Consider the following 16,567-nt stretch of genomic DNA (forward strand, 5'->3'; position numbering starts at 1 on the left):
AGCTAAGAAAGTGTTGACTATTTTTTGGCACTTGCTTTTGCACAATCCTTTCAGATATTTATTTACTTTCACACTACGTATTTCATTACCAAAGGCCCCCATGATAGTTACCAGCATATTGTAGCAATTAAACTCCAGGGGTTTCATTCATATGAAACATTACAGACAGAAATATAAAAGTAGTCATTATCATGGAATACCAACTAAGTATCACCATTCTTAGCACTTCTTCATATATTTTAATTATAACCCTCATATCTGCATCATCCATCTGCTCACTTAATGCCTTTGTAAACCCAGTAGAGCTGAGAATCAAATTAATTACAATACATCTTCAGGCAACTTTAATAGCAAATTCTGGCAAGTCTAGGGAGGAACAAAAAAATGGGAATGTGCTAATTTGTAATTTAGTTTGAATTATGCTATTAATTTTCCAAATAAAGTTAAAAGAAACTCAAAACTCCTGTAATAGTATGAATAAAGACCGTTTTAAATTGTACAGCGAAGCTTTCCAATCCCCTTTCGGGAAATTATTTACATGTCAGACTGCTACCAATCAATTAATTGCAGGCAGAGCGGTTGTTATGAATTAACTTTAAACCTAGATTATCGGGAATAAGAAATTCAAATGAAAGCTTTTGCAGAAGTAATAGAATACAAAAAGACAAAATAAAATCTGATGGGCAAATGTTATTTTGAAATGTGATTTTCAATACTTTTAGGTTAAAAATTTATTTTACATAATAGAAATATTAGCTACTGTTGAAAAATATAAGCCAAATATTTTATTTATTAACCAAGAATAGGCTCACTTGTGTTTCCTTTGATTTACAGCTCTTCAGAACTTTCAATTTGCCACTTTTGAATCTAAGCCAGTGGGTACAGTCTACTCTTTGCAGACCGCAAAGTTACAATCACATTACCTTGCCATACATAATCACACCCTCTTATGACTAAAGCAACACATTCTAATTTTAAATAAAGTTAGTAGATGTGGAGCTAACTAGATTGAAGAATGAGTTACGCATATTGCTGCTAGAGTCTGCATTTTCATATCAACTTCAAATACTTTGTAAACTGATACATTGATAGATTAAATTTGATTTCAAAAGGAAAATCGCATGCCATTTTGCAAACCTTGTCATCACAGTAGTATTGGCAGGGGTTTGTTTCATCCATGTTTGTTCTCTGTGCTTTAAAGCCATAAGTCTCAAGAAACTGCAAGTCAACACCGTCCAGTGGCGGAGACACAGATATGTGATCATCGCATGGTATAACAGTTTCTACACCATTCACTGAATGTACCAACGATCGTCGCTGTCTTTTGGTACAGTGTGAGAACTGTTGTTGCATTTCATCCCCTGAAACTATCCTGAAAACAAGTTAAATTATATTAAAACTGCTTGGATAGATAGCATTTAACTGATAGAAAATCATAAGGAAATAAGATTAAAACTCAACGTTTCACTTAAATTTCTTACTTTTACACACATTGTGAGGCTGCAAAGTTGTTGGATGCATTTTTTTAATTCACTCATGGAATTTGGGCATCTACAGCTAGGCCAGTGTTTACTGCCCCTACCTAACCATCCAGAGGGCAGTTAAGTGTTAACCTCACTGCTGTGTGTCTGGAGTCACATGTAGGCCAGACGAGGTAAGGATGATTAATATCCTTGCGTTAAGGATATTAGCGAATCAGATGGGTTTTTCCATTAATTGATGATAGTTTCATAGTCATCATAAGACCCTTAAATCCAGATTATTTATTGAATTCGAATTCCACCAACTACCATGAGAAGATCTGGAATGTCAGCTGAGTTTCTAGATGAACACAGTCTACCGATAACACCACTGGGCTATCACCTTCCCCTACCATGACACACAGCAGTTAAGGCTGTTTTCTGCACTCATTAGCTTGAGAATGCTTGCATTGTAACTTGTTCAAAGTGTGAATTAATTACAATATTGCAAGGGCAAAGGAACAACTGAGGCTCTAGTATATAAGCAGACCAACATACGTCATCTTAACTCAACAAAATTAAGGATTGAGAAAGAAATTAAGTGAAATCAGATTTAAAATAAAAGGGAGCAGGAAGAAAGACTGAATTGCGTGGGGGGGGGCGGGCGAGAGAGAGAGAGAGAGAGAGAGAGAGAGAGAGAGAGAGAGAGAGAGAGAGAGAGAGAGAGAGAGAGAGAGAGAGAGAAGGTGGGGGCGGGGGGGAAGAGAGAGAAGGTGGGGGCGGGGGGGAAGAGAGAGAAGGTGGGGGCGGGGGGGAAGAGAGAGAAGGTGGGGGCGGGGGGGAAGAGAGAGAAGGTGGGGGCGGGGGGGAAGAGAGAGAAGGTGGGGGCGGGGGGGAAGAGAGAGAAGGTGGGGGCGGGGGGGAAGAGAGAGAAGGTGGGGGCGGGGGGGAAGAGAGAGAAGGTGGGGGCGGGGGGGAAGAGAGAGAAGGTGGGGGCGGGGGGGAAGAGAGAGAAGGTGGGGGCGGGGGGGAAGAGAGAGAAGGTGGGGGCGGGGGGGAAGAGAGAGAAGGTGGGGGCGGGGGGGAAGAGAGAGAAGGTGGGGGCGGGGGGGAAGAGAGAGAAGGTGGGGGCGGGGGGGAAGAGAGAGAAGGTGGGGGCGGGGGGGAAGAGAGAGAAGGTGGGGGCGGGGGGGAAGAGAGAGAAGGTGGGGGCGGGGGGGAAGAGAGAGAAGGTGGGGGCGGGGGGGAAGAGAGAGAAGGTGGGGGCGGGGGGGAAGAGAGAGAAGGTGGGGGCGGGGGGGAAGAGAGAGAAGGTGGGGGCGGGGGGGAAGAGAGAGAAGGTGGGGGCGGGGGGAAGAGAGAGAAGGTGGGGGCGGGGGGGAAGAGAGAGAAGGTGGGGGCGGGGGGGAAGAGAGAGAAGGTGGGGGCGGGGGGGAAGAGAGAGAAGGTGGGGGCGGGGGGGAAGAGAGAGAAGGTGGGGGCGGGGGGGAAGAGAGAGAAGGTGGGGGCGGGGGGGAAGAGAGAGAAGGTGGGGGCGGGGGGGAAGAGAGAGAAGGTGGGGGCGGGGGGGAAGAGAGAGAAGGTGGGGGCGGGGGGGAAGAGAGAGAAGGTGGGGGCGGGGGGGAAGAGAGAGAAGGTGGGGGCGGGGGGGAAGAGAGAGAAGGTGGGGGCGGGGGGGAAGAGAGAGAAGGTGGGGGCGGGGGGGAAGAGAGAGAAGGTGGGGGCGGGGGGGAAGAGAGAGAAGGTGGGGGCGGGGGGGAAGAGAGAGAAGGTGGGGGCGGGGGGGAAGAGAGAGAAGGTGGGGGCGGGGGGGAAGAGAGAGAAGGTGGGGGCGGGGGGGAAGAGAGAGAAGGTGGGGGCGGGGGGGAAGAGAGAGAAGGTGGGGGCGGGGGGGAAGAGAGAGAAGGTGGGGGCGGGGGGGAAGAGAGAGAAGGTGGGGGCGGGGGGGAAGAGAGAGAAGGTGGGGGCGGGGGGGAAGAGAGAGAAGGTGGGGGCGGGGGGGAAGAGAGAGAAGGTGGGGGCGGGGGGGAAGAGAGAGAAGGTGGGGGCGGGGGGGAAGAGAGAGAAGGTGGGGGCGGGGGGGAAGAGAGAGAGAAGGTGGGGGCGGGGGGGAAGAGAGAGAGAAGGTGGGGGCGGGGGGGGAAGAGAGAGAAGGTGGGGGCGGGGGGGAAGAGAGAGATGGTGGGGGCGGGGGGGAAGAGAGAAGGTGGGGGCGGGGGAGAGAGAGGGGGGGCGGGGGTGAGAGGGGGGGCGGGAGAGAGAGAGAGGGGGGGGCGGGAGAGAGAGAGAGGGGGGGGCGGGAGAGAGAGAGAGGGGGGGGCGGGGGAGAGAGAGAGGGGGGGGCGGGGGAGAGAGAGAGGGGGGGGCGGGGGAGAGAGAGAGGGGGGGGGCGGGGGAGAGAGAGAAGGTGGGGGCGGGGGAGAGAGAGAAGGTGGGGGCGGGGGAGAGAGAGAAGGTGGGGGCGGGGGAGAGAGAGAAGGTGGGGGCGGGAGAGAGGGTGGGGGCGGGAGAGAGAGAGGGGGGGGCGGGAGAGAGAGAGGGGGGGGGGGGGCGGGAGAGAGAGAGAGAGGGGGGGGCGAGAGAGAGAGGGGGGGGCGAGAGAGAGAGAGAGAGGGGGGGGGGCGAGAGAGAGAGAGAGGGGGGGGGCGAGAGAGAGAGAGAGGGGGGGGGGCGAGAGAGAGAGAGAGGGGGGGGCGAGAGAGAGAGGAGCGAGAGTGGCGGGCGAATACAGGCAAGTAGATGCAAATGTTTAAATTGTTCCCTATTGGGCCAAAATAAGGCGAACCTGGGATTGCACTAACCATTATCACTGCCTAAACATTTACTACAGTGTGTCAAATATGACAATTTATGGTGATTTATTGGTATCTAATGTTCAAATTCACAATTTCTAAGAAATGTCCTGAAGACAGAGGCAAGTTTATATATGTGCCAAACAAATAGTGGAACTGCACAAAAATGATCAAGATTTGGAAATACACAATTCATCATGTCCCTCTTAAAGCACTGATCTTGGGTGGCCAATTTGATTAATAATGTGTTCTTGTTCCACCAATATCTGGTTCAGTGTAATTTAGTGATTTATAAATACAGTACTTTGTTGCAGAGTAATGGAACAAATGGTAAACTCACTTTGGTAACTGTTGTTCTTCTGACCTGCAAAAGAATAATTTGAAAATCACTTAACTAGTACTGATGGGCATGCTTTGTGAGCTTAAAAATTTATTCTCACTGTGTTTGTGAAAGCAGGGACATTCTGTACTTTTCAGAGTCACAAACAAATCTGCTCAGAAGCAGGTAGCTTGAGACTTTAATCCAAATTTTGCAAACGGTTTCAATTTAACATTCACAGAAGCTCTGCTTTTTCTATTACCACATAATAAACTATAATTTGGTCAGTAAATTTTCCCCTGAAAATGGAATAAGTCAAATGTTTAAAAGTAAAGAATTCAACAAAATTAATTTCAGCATATGAGTAACAGGTGTACATGTGCTACAAATAAATAACTGCTGGGAAAGGATTATGAAGCCACATAGAAACTTTGTGAATTGCAATCGGCTGATCGACAAGTTTCTTAACTGTTTGAGAAAATTCTGTATTTTAATTTAAAGCAATAAATAAAATCTAGTGAAACATTCATATTTATTTCAAGATACTTTCACTGTTTTAACCAATGAAATTAAGTGAAACAAAAGATCCCTTTATACATTATCATTCATATTGACATACATCTCTGAGCAAAGGAGGAAATGGACTCTAGAAATGGAGATCAGGCATTGCACTGTGGTTATTGAATGGTAGAGAGGAACAGTGACAAAAAGAACAGGTGAAAAGGATTTTTTTTAGGAAAAAGGAGGGAGAGAGGTAATTCAGATTGTGGGACAACATGGGATGGCTAATTGAAAGAGCAGCCAATCAATGATCAAGCAAAGATGAGGAGACAGGTCAACAAATGAAGGAAGAAATGTTAGCTAAGCACAGCAGAGTGTGGAGGTTCCCATTGCAGATTTAATGTGCCATGACAGAAGGAAAAGTTGATATGGTTAGCAACAGAGGCAGGCAGGAACTGCTATTACTCAAAACAAAACGGGTTCAGTTTGGTATTTATTAAGATTGAATATTGCTGAAAAAGACATTTTGTCAAAACTTTTCACCTTGTACTTATCAGGACAATTTGCAAGAAATGCCAAAGAGAAAATAATATTTATACTGCATGAGGGGAGAATGCTAAATGCTTCGCAAGTAGACTCTGATTGGAAGAAACATCTATCTGGGTAGACAGTATGCCACTGTAAAGAGCTATGATAATATGACAAAACTGCAGAACATCCCAATTTGTTTGCTACCAACAAAATTGCTATTTGTCACATTTAATTTTATAGTCAACCTAAGATTAAACTAGTGCTCTCTAGTGAGGCTGTTTAACCTTATTTTATATTCTTGGAAAACTGAAGCTATTGTTTCTTGTATCAGAGATAATGGGAACTGCCGATGCCGGAGAATTCAAGATAATAAAGTGTGAAGCTGGATGAACACAGCAGGCCAAGCAGCATCTCAGGAGCACAAAAGCTGACGTATGAATGAAGGGTCTAGGCCCAAAACGTCAGCTTTTGTGCTCCTGAGATGCTGCTGGGCCTGCTGTGTTCATCCAGCTTCACACTTTATTATCTATTGCTTCTTGTCATGGTTTTGGGAGATTCTGTGGTGGTTGAAAATGGTGGCCATGGGACTGTCAGCAATAGTGAATACTGCTATCTTTTCAGCGATCTGTTTTCTAATTTTTTTTCACCCCAATCAATACTGTCACAGGATCCATTGCATCAGGAAAACAAACTTTGAGAGAGTGGGGTTTCAGCAACCCGTTTCAGTTCTACAGGCTAAAATTCTACAAATTGGCTTCTGCCACAAACGAAGTTTCTTGAAATAGTAGTATGTTTAGAACACAACATAGAAAAGTGCAGGCCCTTCGGCCCACGATGTTGTGCCGTGGAATAATCCTAATCCAAAATTAAAATAACCTAACCTACATTCCCCTCAATTCACTACAGTCCATGTGCATATCCAGCAGTCACTTAAATGTCACTAATGACTCTGCTTCCACGACTACCACTGGCAAACTATTCCATGCGCTCACAACTCTCTGGGTGAAGAACCTCCCTCTAACGTCTCCTCTATACCTTCCTCTTAACACCTTAAAACTATGACCCCTCGTGGCAGTCAATCCTGCCCTGGGGAAAAGTCTCCGGCTATCGACTCTATCCATGCCTCTCATTACCTTGTACACCTCGATCAGGCCACCTCTCTTCCTCCTTCTCTCCAGAGAGAAAAGTCCGAGCTCAGTCAACCTCTCCTCGTAAGACAAGCTCTCCAGTCCAGGCAGCATCCTGGTAAACCTCCTTTGCACCCTCTCCAAACCCTCCACATCTTTCCTATAATAGGACGACCAGAACTGGACACTATATTCCAAGTGTGGTCTCACCAGGGTTTTGTAGAGCTGCAGCATAACCTCATGGCTCTTAAACTCGATCCCCCTGTTAATGAAAGCCAAAACACCATATGCTTTCTTAACAATCTTATCCACCTGGGTGGCAACTTTGAGGGAACTATGCACTTGAACACCAAGATCCCGTTGTTCCTCCACACTGCTGAGAATCCTGCCTTCAATCCTATATTCAGCATTTAAGTTTGACCTTCCAAAATGCATCACTTTGCATTTATCCAGGTTGAACTCCATCTGCCATTTCTCAGCCCAGCTCTGCATTCTGTCAATGTCTCGCTGAAGCCTGCAATAGCCCTCAATACTATCAACAGCACCTCCAACCTTTGTGTCATCAGCAAACATACTAACCCACCCCTCAACCTCCTCATCCAAGTCATTTATAAAAACTACAAAGAGCAGGGGCCCAAGAACAGAGCCCAGCAGGTCACCACTCAGCACTGACCTCCACGCAGAATACTTACCATCTGCAACCACACTCTGCCTCCTGTCAGCCAACCAATTCTGAATCCAGACAGCCAAATCACCCTGTATCCCATACCTCCTGACTTTATGAATGAGCCTGCTGTGGGGAACCTTATCAAATGCCTTGCTGAAGTCCATGTACACCACATCCACTGCTCGACCCTCGTCAACCTGTCTCGTGACAAAGAACTTAAGATTTATAAGGCATGACCTGCCCCTCAAGAAGCCATGCTGACTCCCTTTAATCACGCTATGCTTTTCTAAATAGTCATAAATCCTATCCCTCAGAATTCTTTCCAAAACCTTGCTGACCACAGACGTAAGACTGACTGGTCTGTAATTTCCAGGGATTTCCCTATTCCCTTTCTTGAAAAGAGGAACAACATTTGCCTCCCTCCAATCTTACGGTACGACTCCCGTGGAGAGTGAGGAAGCAAATATCTTTGCCAGCAGCTTAGCAACCTCCTTTCTCGCTTCGCGGAGCAACTTAGGATAAATCTGGTCTGGCCCTGAGGATTTATCAATCATAATGTTTGCCAAAATTTCCAGCACATCAACTTCCTCAATCTTGATCTGTTCAAGCCTGTTTTCCTGCTCCTCAAAGTTCTCATTCACAACAAGGTCCCTTTCCTTAATGAAAACCAAAGCAAAAAAACTCATTTAGGGCTTCCCCTATCTGCTCAGACTCCATGCACAAGTTTCCTACGCTATACCTGATCGGCCCTACCTTCTCCCTGATCATTCTCTTATTCCTCACATACGAGTAAAATGCCTCCGGGTTCTCCATAATCCTTCCCGCCAAGCCTTTTTTGTGCCCCCTCCTGGCCCTCCTCAGTCCACTTTTGAGCTCCTTCCGAGCAAGCCTGTAATCCTCTAAAGCTGTGCTAGACCCTTGCTTCCTCCACCTTACGCACGCTGCCTTTTTCTTTTTGACAAGAAGCACCTCTGTTCCCGTCATCCAAGGCTCCTTAATCTTACCCCTTCTTACCTGTCTCAGAGGAACAAATTTATACATCACTCGCAACAACTGCTCCTTAAACAGCCTCCACATGTCTGCTGTGCCCCTTCTGTGGAACAATTGCTCCCAATCTGTACTTCCCAACTCCTGTCTGATAGCGTCATAGTTTCCTTTACCGCAGTTAAGGATCTTCCCCTGGTAACTGCTCCTTTCCCTTTCCATGGCTATAGAAAATGTGAGGCTGTTGTGGTCACTGTCGCCAAAAAGTGTTCTCCCACCACGAGATCTGACACCCCGGCTCATTGCCGAGCACCAAATTCAAAATGTCCTCCCCCCCTTGTCGGCCTGTCCACATACTGAGTAAGGAAACCCTCCTGAACACTCCTGACAAAAATGGCTTCATCCAAACCATCTGCACTAAGGAGGTTCCAATCTATACTGGGAAAATTGAAGTCACCCATATCAACAACCCAGCTACGTTTGCACTTTTCAACAATCTGCCGGCCAATGAGTTCTTCCATCTCTTGATCGAGTTTGTACAGAATTTACTGCATCCATGCTGGATAATTGTAAGTGATGTTTCATCTCCAGCATACGAAGACTCTCATTAGGCAAATCAGATAAATGAGCATCTTTTCATGTCCTTTGGCAGGCAGGAGGAAGGGAGTGTTGATTGTTTTCATCACCTTTACACATAAAAAGTGTTAATTTCTCTTTAGACTGTCTTTTACGTAAGCCACATTGGTTTCCACAAATATTGGCCAACGTGAGAGTGTCAAATGATGGTGTGGCTATTTGAATTAATCTTTTTAGTTCCTTTTAGAACTCTTTCAGTCCACAAAATCCCCAGGTATTATACTTAACAATGGAATTCAAAAGACAATACTCCAAATTTTATATCACCACGAAAGAGTCCCAAGGAAATAAAGGAGCAACGTGCCGGTTCTCTCTCAAGAAACTCACTGTTCTCAATGATAGAGTTCCACTCTTCAAATTGCATCAGCACCTCCTAAAAAAAATTCAGAACAAATTGTCTCCATGTGACTTAAAATGGGCCAGTTAATCTTAAGAGATAACAGTGTGTGGAGCTCCAGGAACACAGCAGGCCAGGCAGGATCAGAAGAGCAACAAATTTAATGATGTTTTGGGTCAGGGCCCTTCTTTAGAAATGGGAAGGAGGAAGGGAGCTGGGATGGTGATAGGTGAGTACAGGTAGGGAGTGGTGGGGGTTGATGAGTGGGGTGGGAGTGAGGCGATAAGTGGGAGAGAAGATTGGGGTTTGGGGAGATATTAAAACTGGGGAATTCCATGTTTGGGTCATCAGGCTGTGGGCTCCTGAGGTGGAATATGAGGTGTTGCTCCTCCAGTTTGCGCGTGATGTCATTGTGACACTGGATGCAGCCCAGGATGGACAGGTCACCCAGGGAGTGGGAGGGGAAGTTAAAATGGTCAGCAACCGGAAGGTGTTGTCATTTGTTACATAGAGAGCACAGATACTCTGCAAAATGGTCTTTGAGTCTATACTTGGTCTCACGACTATCCTCGGCCTGCCCCCTATCCGCCTCTACCACCTCACCTGACCAATCCCCACCATTCCCTCCCTGCACTCCCCTATCATCACCCCACCCACCTTCCCCAGCCCCACCCCTATTCTCTTTGTTTGTTTCCCAACTCCCTGCCCCCTCCCCATTTCTGAAAGGTCCTGACCTGAAACATCAACTTTTCAGTCCTCTGATGCTGCCTGGCCTGCTGTGTTCCTCCAGCTCTACATTGTGTTGTCTCTGACTCCAGCATCTGCAGTTCTTGCTATGTCTCAGTTAATCTTAAGAGTATTTATTCGTCAATACTGTGCTCCACTACATACCAAAAGACTACACTGAGGAGCCTGATATTCCTACCAGTTTCTGCAAGTCAGAACATCTTTACCTACTAGTGATTTCAAAGCAAGAATGATTGTAGATCATGAGGCATGGCCCTCCTAACTTAAGGCCTGGGAAGACAAATAAGAACTCAGCGAGACTGTTTGAATTTTGCTGCTACTATAATCTTCAGTTTCAGAACCAGAAGATCTACAATTAACCTGAACTCAGTCTGAAAGATACAAGAGAAATTACTACATTTTGCTTTCATTATTCTCAGCAGACACTGAAACCATGTGAACAAAGTAGTTTATTTAAGTTGCTCGAAAAAAACAGGCTGCCTGCTAAAGCTGCTCCAGGTGACCTCCACCTTTACCATGACAACAACTGAGTAAATGCCAGCCATGAAGTGGTAATATCAGAATCCTCCTGGATCCCCAATGGGGTCAACAGGAATGTATTCTAGCACTAACACTCTTTGGTACATTATTCTCTTCGTTATTGCCTTGTGTCTTCATCTACAGAGGGTGTCTATTTGCACGACAGAACTAACAGAAAATTCTGTGGCTTTATTCACCCGCGTCCAAGATAAAGTTGTGCTAAATTAAGAAGTTGTTCTGTGCTGATGGTGCAAAAGGAACAATTGATGATAGAGGGATATTTGCAGTGGCAAAGGGACAGACAGACAGACACACACCTATAGAGAGTTTGGAAAAACATCGTGATCAATAATGATGCCATACCACCATCTATTAGCATTCACAATGAGATGGTGGCAATTGCTCGTATGAAATTATCTAGGCTCCACAATCACCAAACTGTCACTTGATGTTGAATGCAACATAAGTATCACAAACAAAAACACTCATCAGATCTGGCAGCATCTGTGGAGAGAAAACGCAGCTAATGTTTTGGGTCTTTCTTCGGAACTCATGTATCACAAAAGCTGTTGTTATGTTCATCTGAGAGTGTCGACAAGTACAACCTGACCAACAGCACTGAACAAAACCACAACTCTAACATTCTGAGCGCACTCCTCTGCAGTGGTGAGCCTGGGACAACATATGCCGAAAGGAGAAAAATCTGGACAGTTCCAAACCCTCACTGTTTTACATGTATTCTTGCAGCTTTTGGCAACTCAGGTTCAGGATTATGCGAATTACATCAGCATATACATTTACCTAGCCAACGTCTGCACTCACTCATCGGATATGTAGCCTTCATTCACACAAAGAGCTTACTGCAGTGAATTTCCAGTGGGTCACACATTTCTGCATGTTCATAGTGCTGCTACAAAAATGTGGAAGCTGAAGATGGTGGATATTAATACTGACAACTGGGAGACCAGCACAAATAGTCATGGCCTCTGTAAACTGACTATTTGAAAAGGCAGTGAAATATGCACCCTCTCAGCACATCATACTTAACTGCAAAGCTGCCAAGCCTATGTGGGTCCAGTACTCTGGACAACACTTAACAAAAAGTTACCACCGAAATGCAAAACACTGTTGTATAAGACAAAAGACCAACACAATGAATCTGTTTCATTGAAGCATACAACAATTTGAAGGGGCTTGATAAGGCAGACATGAGACGTTGCTCCCACTTCTGAGCAATCTAGAACACAGGGAATGTCTCACAATAATAGACTGATCATTTCAGATGGAGATGAGAAGAAATGTCCTCAAAGGATTGTGAATCTTTGGAATTATTACACCGAAGGCTTGTGGATGCTCCATCATTGAAGATATTTAAGGGTCTGATAGATAGATATTTATTCACTCAGGAGATCAAGGGATGTGTGCAGTGGGTGGGAGAGTAAAGTGAAAGTTTAGCCACGTTGTGAGAATCACACTAAAGGGCAGAGCAGGCCTGACGAGTGCAGGACCAAGCAAACATTTCTATCATTTTCACCATTCTAGTAGAGAGGTGCACCTTTTAAGTGCTGTTGTTTTGCTATTTTTCTGCTCCCTGGCCAAGATTATTACAGACTAAGCTCATATTATTCAGACCGGGAGAAAGGATCATCAGGAAATTCAATGAGACCAGCTCCCTACTGTCACTACCACAAATTTACTCACTTCTGGCATTCTTCAACATTAGAACAATAGGTGGGGGTGTTAGGAAATTTGGTAGTACTGCTGATGATAACTTGATTTAGGGAGACTTTGAAGAGGATAAAATTTACTTTAAAAATTATAAGTTAATTGAGAAAACCTACCTAATTGCCTTAAGGACGAGCATTCCGTTCCATCACAGTTTAGAAGCATTTTTAAACTGGATTCTGTAGTTGACAGGCTATAGGGAAGAAACTAGAATTCTGTGAAGGCAGAGGATTGGCCAATCTTTCTAATTGAAGCAAACCAATAAAAATAAAAGATTGAGAGAGGTAATAAGCACACAATGCAGGGAAATGTGTTAAATTATCTTTCAACAACCTCTTGGCTTTCTTGTCAAGGATGATAGTATTGAAATGCAGATGTAACAGATATATTTGCCAAACATACTTCTGGGGGAGTTCTAAGTTAAGTGAGCTACCAGCCATCAGCAAGGTGATGGAACCTGGTACGAAACATTAAACACAAGGGACTCTATATGAAAAAAAAACGAAAGAGCTGCAGATGCTGTAAATCATAAACCAAAACAGAAATTGCTAGAAAAGCTCAGCAGATCCAGTAGCATCTTTGGAGAGAAATCAGAGTTAATGTTTTGGGTCCAGTCTGATCTAGCTATTTTTCAAACTTTCAGATAAGTTAACAAATTCATATGCTGTTATTTTAAAATGCAAACTCTAAAAATGATTTTTAGTAACCTTTCATGACAATGGTGAGTATTATTTCTAGCTACCATCAGATCTGGACTTATCTACTAGAGGGAAGAGAGACTATTACGTACTCTGCTTCACTGAAACTTGGTTCATCCCTGCCATTCCCAACTGCACCCTACAAGCCTTCCTCGACCTCTATCTCAAAAAATAAACCTCCTCCCTCATCTCCATCCCAGGTCCTAAGATGCCTTTTTACATCAAACAGGTGTTCACCTGCACATCTGTTATTGTGATATACTGAATCCGCTGCTCCCCTTGTGGCCACCTCTACATCAGGGAAACCAAGCGGAGGCGTGGGTACCGCTTTGCAGAACACCCACGCTCAGTTTGCAACAAACAACTACACCTCCCAGTCACGAACCATTTCAACTCTCCTCCCCCAATGCCCACTCTTCGGATGACGACATGTCCATCCTGGGCCTCCTGCACTGCCACAATGACACCACCCGAAAGATGCAGGAACAGCATCTCATATTCCGCTTGGGAACCCTGCAGCCCAAGGGTAACAATGTGGACTTCACAAGCTTCAAAATCTCCCCTCCCCCAACCACATGGCAAAACCAGCCCAGCTAATCCCCGCCTCCTTAACTGTTCATCCCACCTCCAGCCCCACCCCCATCTCCTACCCACTAACCTCATCCTGCATCCTTGACTTGTTTGTACTCCCTGGACTGACTTATCCCCTCCCTAACTCCCCACCAACATTCACCTTTACTGGCTCTAACCCTGCCTCTTTGATGTGTTCATCTTTTCTCACCCTATCTTCTCCTTTATCCATCTTCCATCCATCCCCCACATCTCCCTATTTATTTCAGAATCCCTTTCCCCTCCCCTATTTTTGAAGAAGGGTCTCGACCCAAAGAGTCAAGCTTTCCTACTCCTCTAATGCTGCTTGGCCTGCTGTGTTCATCCAGCTTCACACCATGTTATGGCTGCACCCTACAAGCCGATGGGTTCTCCTTACATGCATAGGCAGCACAGCGTCCTTGGTTAAGGTGAAGGGCAGTGGGGTTAAAGGTGAAGGGCAGAAGGGACCACCAACACTTCCTGGTGGTCAGATGTAGTGACCCTGACAAGCCACTGCACCCCAGACCTAGAAGATCTTACAGTAAAATGCCATCCCCTCTACCTACCGCTAGAGTTCACCATCACCATCCTGACATGAGTCTAACATACCATCCCACCACGGATGTAAAGAACAGCTTAGATATGATTTACACTGCCGCAACACTCAAGGGGCAAAATTCCCCCGAGGTCCTATTCGCTGTGGCTGACAACTTCAACCAAGCCAACCTCAATAGGGTGATGCCAAAATACCACCAGCACATCTCCTGCCCCAGCAGGGGACTGAATATTCTGGACCACTGCCACACAACCAAAGGTGCCTACAGCTCAATCCCCTGCCAACACTTCAGCAAAGTGCTGCGTTCCTCCTCACAGCTTCCAAACAGAAGCTGAAATGGGAGGACCCATCACGAAAAATAGCACAGTGCTGATCCCAGGCAGCAGAAGACCATCTCAGAGACTGCTCGGAAATCAGTGGATTGTACCGTGTTCAATGGAAAACCTAGATGCGTATGCTGCAACAGTCACAGACTTCATTAACAAATGCGTGGAGGACCGCATACCAAAGAAGTCAATCTGAGTGTGCCCCAGCTGTAAACCTTGGGTGAACTAGGAAATCCACTCCCTACTGAAGACTGGACACACAACATTCAAGTCGGGTGACATGGGCCAATATAGAAATCCAGATAGGAACCCCACAAAGCTATCAAGGATGCCAAGAAGCCTTAGTAGACCAAGAAAGAGGCCCAAACCCACCAAATCAGACTCCTGCCTCCTATGGCAAGGTCTAAACAACATTACGAGATACAAAATGAAGCAAAGCAAGATAATGGACAAAGACACATCCCTCTGATGCGCTCAATGCCTTCTATGCTCAGTTCGAGCAGAATGCCAGCGGTGTGGTCATGCCTGCCCTGACAGCTGCGTGCACACACCTGTTCCCTCTGTCACCATTTCAGATATCAGATCGGTCTTCCTGGGAGACAATTTGAGGAGGGAAGCAGGTCCGGATCGTGTCCCAGGCTGAGCACTCAGATCCTGTGCAGGCCAACTGGCTGAGGTATTCACTGACATTTTCAGCCTTTCCCTCCCATCTGCTTCAAGACCACCATCATAACCCCCATACATAGCAAAGCACGTGCAACATGCCTTAAATGACTGCTGCCGAGGCTCCGACATCAACCATCATGACGAGCTTTGACAGGCTGGTCATGGCCTCCATCAACTCCAGGCTCCCAGCCTGCCACAATTCCCTACAATTTGCTTACCAACATAAGTGTACAGAAGATGCCATATCCCTAACCCTGCACATGTACCCAGAACATCTACAAATCGAGGTCTCCTGCTCATTGAAGGTGGATCTGTAATCAACACTGTTATCCCCCTCCAGGCTGATCTCAAAACCGAAACACTTTGGTCTCAGTTCCGTCCTCTGCGACTGGATCCTCAGCTTTCTGACCCAAAGGCTGCAATCAGTGAAGATGCAGAACTGCAACTCCTCCACAATAACACTCAACACTGGAGCACCCCCAAGGATGCGTCCCCAGCCCCCTGTACACCTACGACTATGTTACCAAATTCCAAATGAACACCATCGATAAGTTCACCGACAACATCACCGTCGTGGGATGAATATCCAACAATGACCAATCAAACTTCAGAAGGGAGCTAGAAGGCTTGGTGATATGGTGCAAGGAAAAGAATCTGTCTCTCAACATCGTCAAAACTGAAGAACTGATCATTGACTTCAGAAAGAAAGGAGGAGAACATGTCCCCATCTCCATCAATAGAACTTAGGTTGAGATGGCGAACAACATCAAATTCCTCAGAGTGACGATAACCAATGACTTGTCTGGACTTCCCATGTTGATGTGACAGTCAAGGTGGCACAACATTGCATCTTCTTCCTCAGGCAGGTCAGGAAATTTGTTACATCCATAAAGTCCCTCACCAACTTCTACAGATGCACCACTGAAAGCACTCTGTCAGGACGCATAGCAGCCTGGTCTGGCGCCTGCTCTGCCCAGAACCATGAGAAACTACTGAAGATGGTGTGCACAGCCCAGACCATCATGGAAGCCAACCTTCAGTCCATGGACTCCACTTACATGGCTCGCTGGCACAGAAAGGCGGGCAACATCACCAAAGGCCCATCACACCTGGTAATGATCTCCTAAAATATCCCCCATAAGGCAGAAGATACAGAAGCCTGAACACACACACCAGCAGGTTCAGGAACAGCTTCTTCCTGGCCTTTATCAGACTGATGAATGGACTCTCTAGCCTCAAATATTGCCGATCTTGTTAATGGCGATTGTGTCCTGTGCCTCTCAATGCTTCTGTCTAAGTCTTTTTGATCTGCACATCCTTTACTGGCTATGATTTGCCTCTGGTTTCAATTTATCTGGGATTTGGGGTACAAGATGGTGCAGTTT

At 46.1% G+C, this 16,567-nt stretch overlaps 1 protein-coding gene across 1 annotated transcript in view; it reads right to left on the bottom strand.

The window, feature by feature from the left end:
• The window catches only part of LOC125462785 (tyrosine-protein phosphatase non-receptor type 3-like), a 220,406-nt gene that overhangs the window by 107,693 nt on the left and 96,146 nt on the right, over positions 1-16,567 (bottom strand). Inside the window, exons 11-12 of the mRNA XM_059641119.1 lie at positions 4,593-4,616; positions 1,138-1,372 (exon numbers count right to left, since the gene is read on the bottom strand). Coding sequence (XP_059497102.1) covers positions 1,138-1,372; positions 4,593-4,616 — 259 coding nt within the window. The remainder of the gene's footprint in view (positions 1-1,137; positions 1,373-4,592; positions 4,617-16,567) is intronic.

Source organism: Stegostoma tigrinum, chromosome 2 (assembly GCF_030684315.1).
Source record: "Stegostoma tigrinum isolate sSteTig4 chromosome 2, sSteTig4.hap1, whole genome shotgun sequence".
NCBI classification, from domain to species: domain Eukaryota; kingdom Metazoa; phylum Chordata; class Chondrichthyes; order Orectolobiformes; family Stegostomatidae; genus Stegostoma; species Stegostoma tigrinum.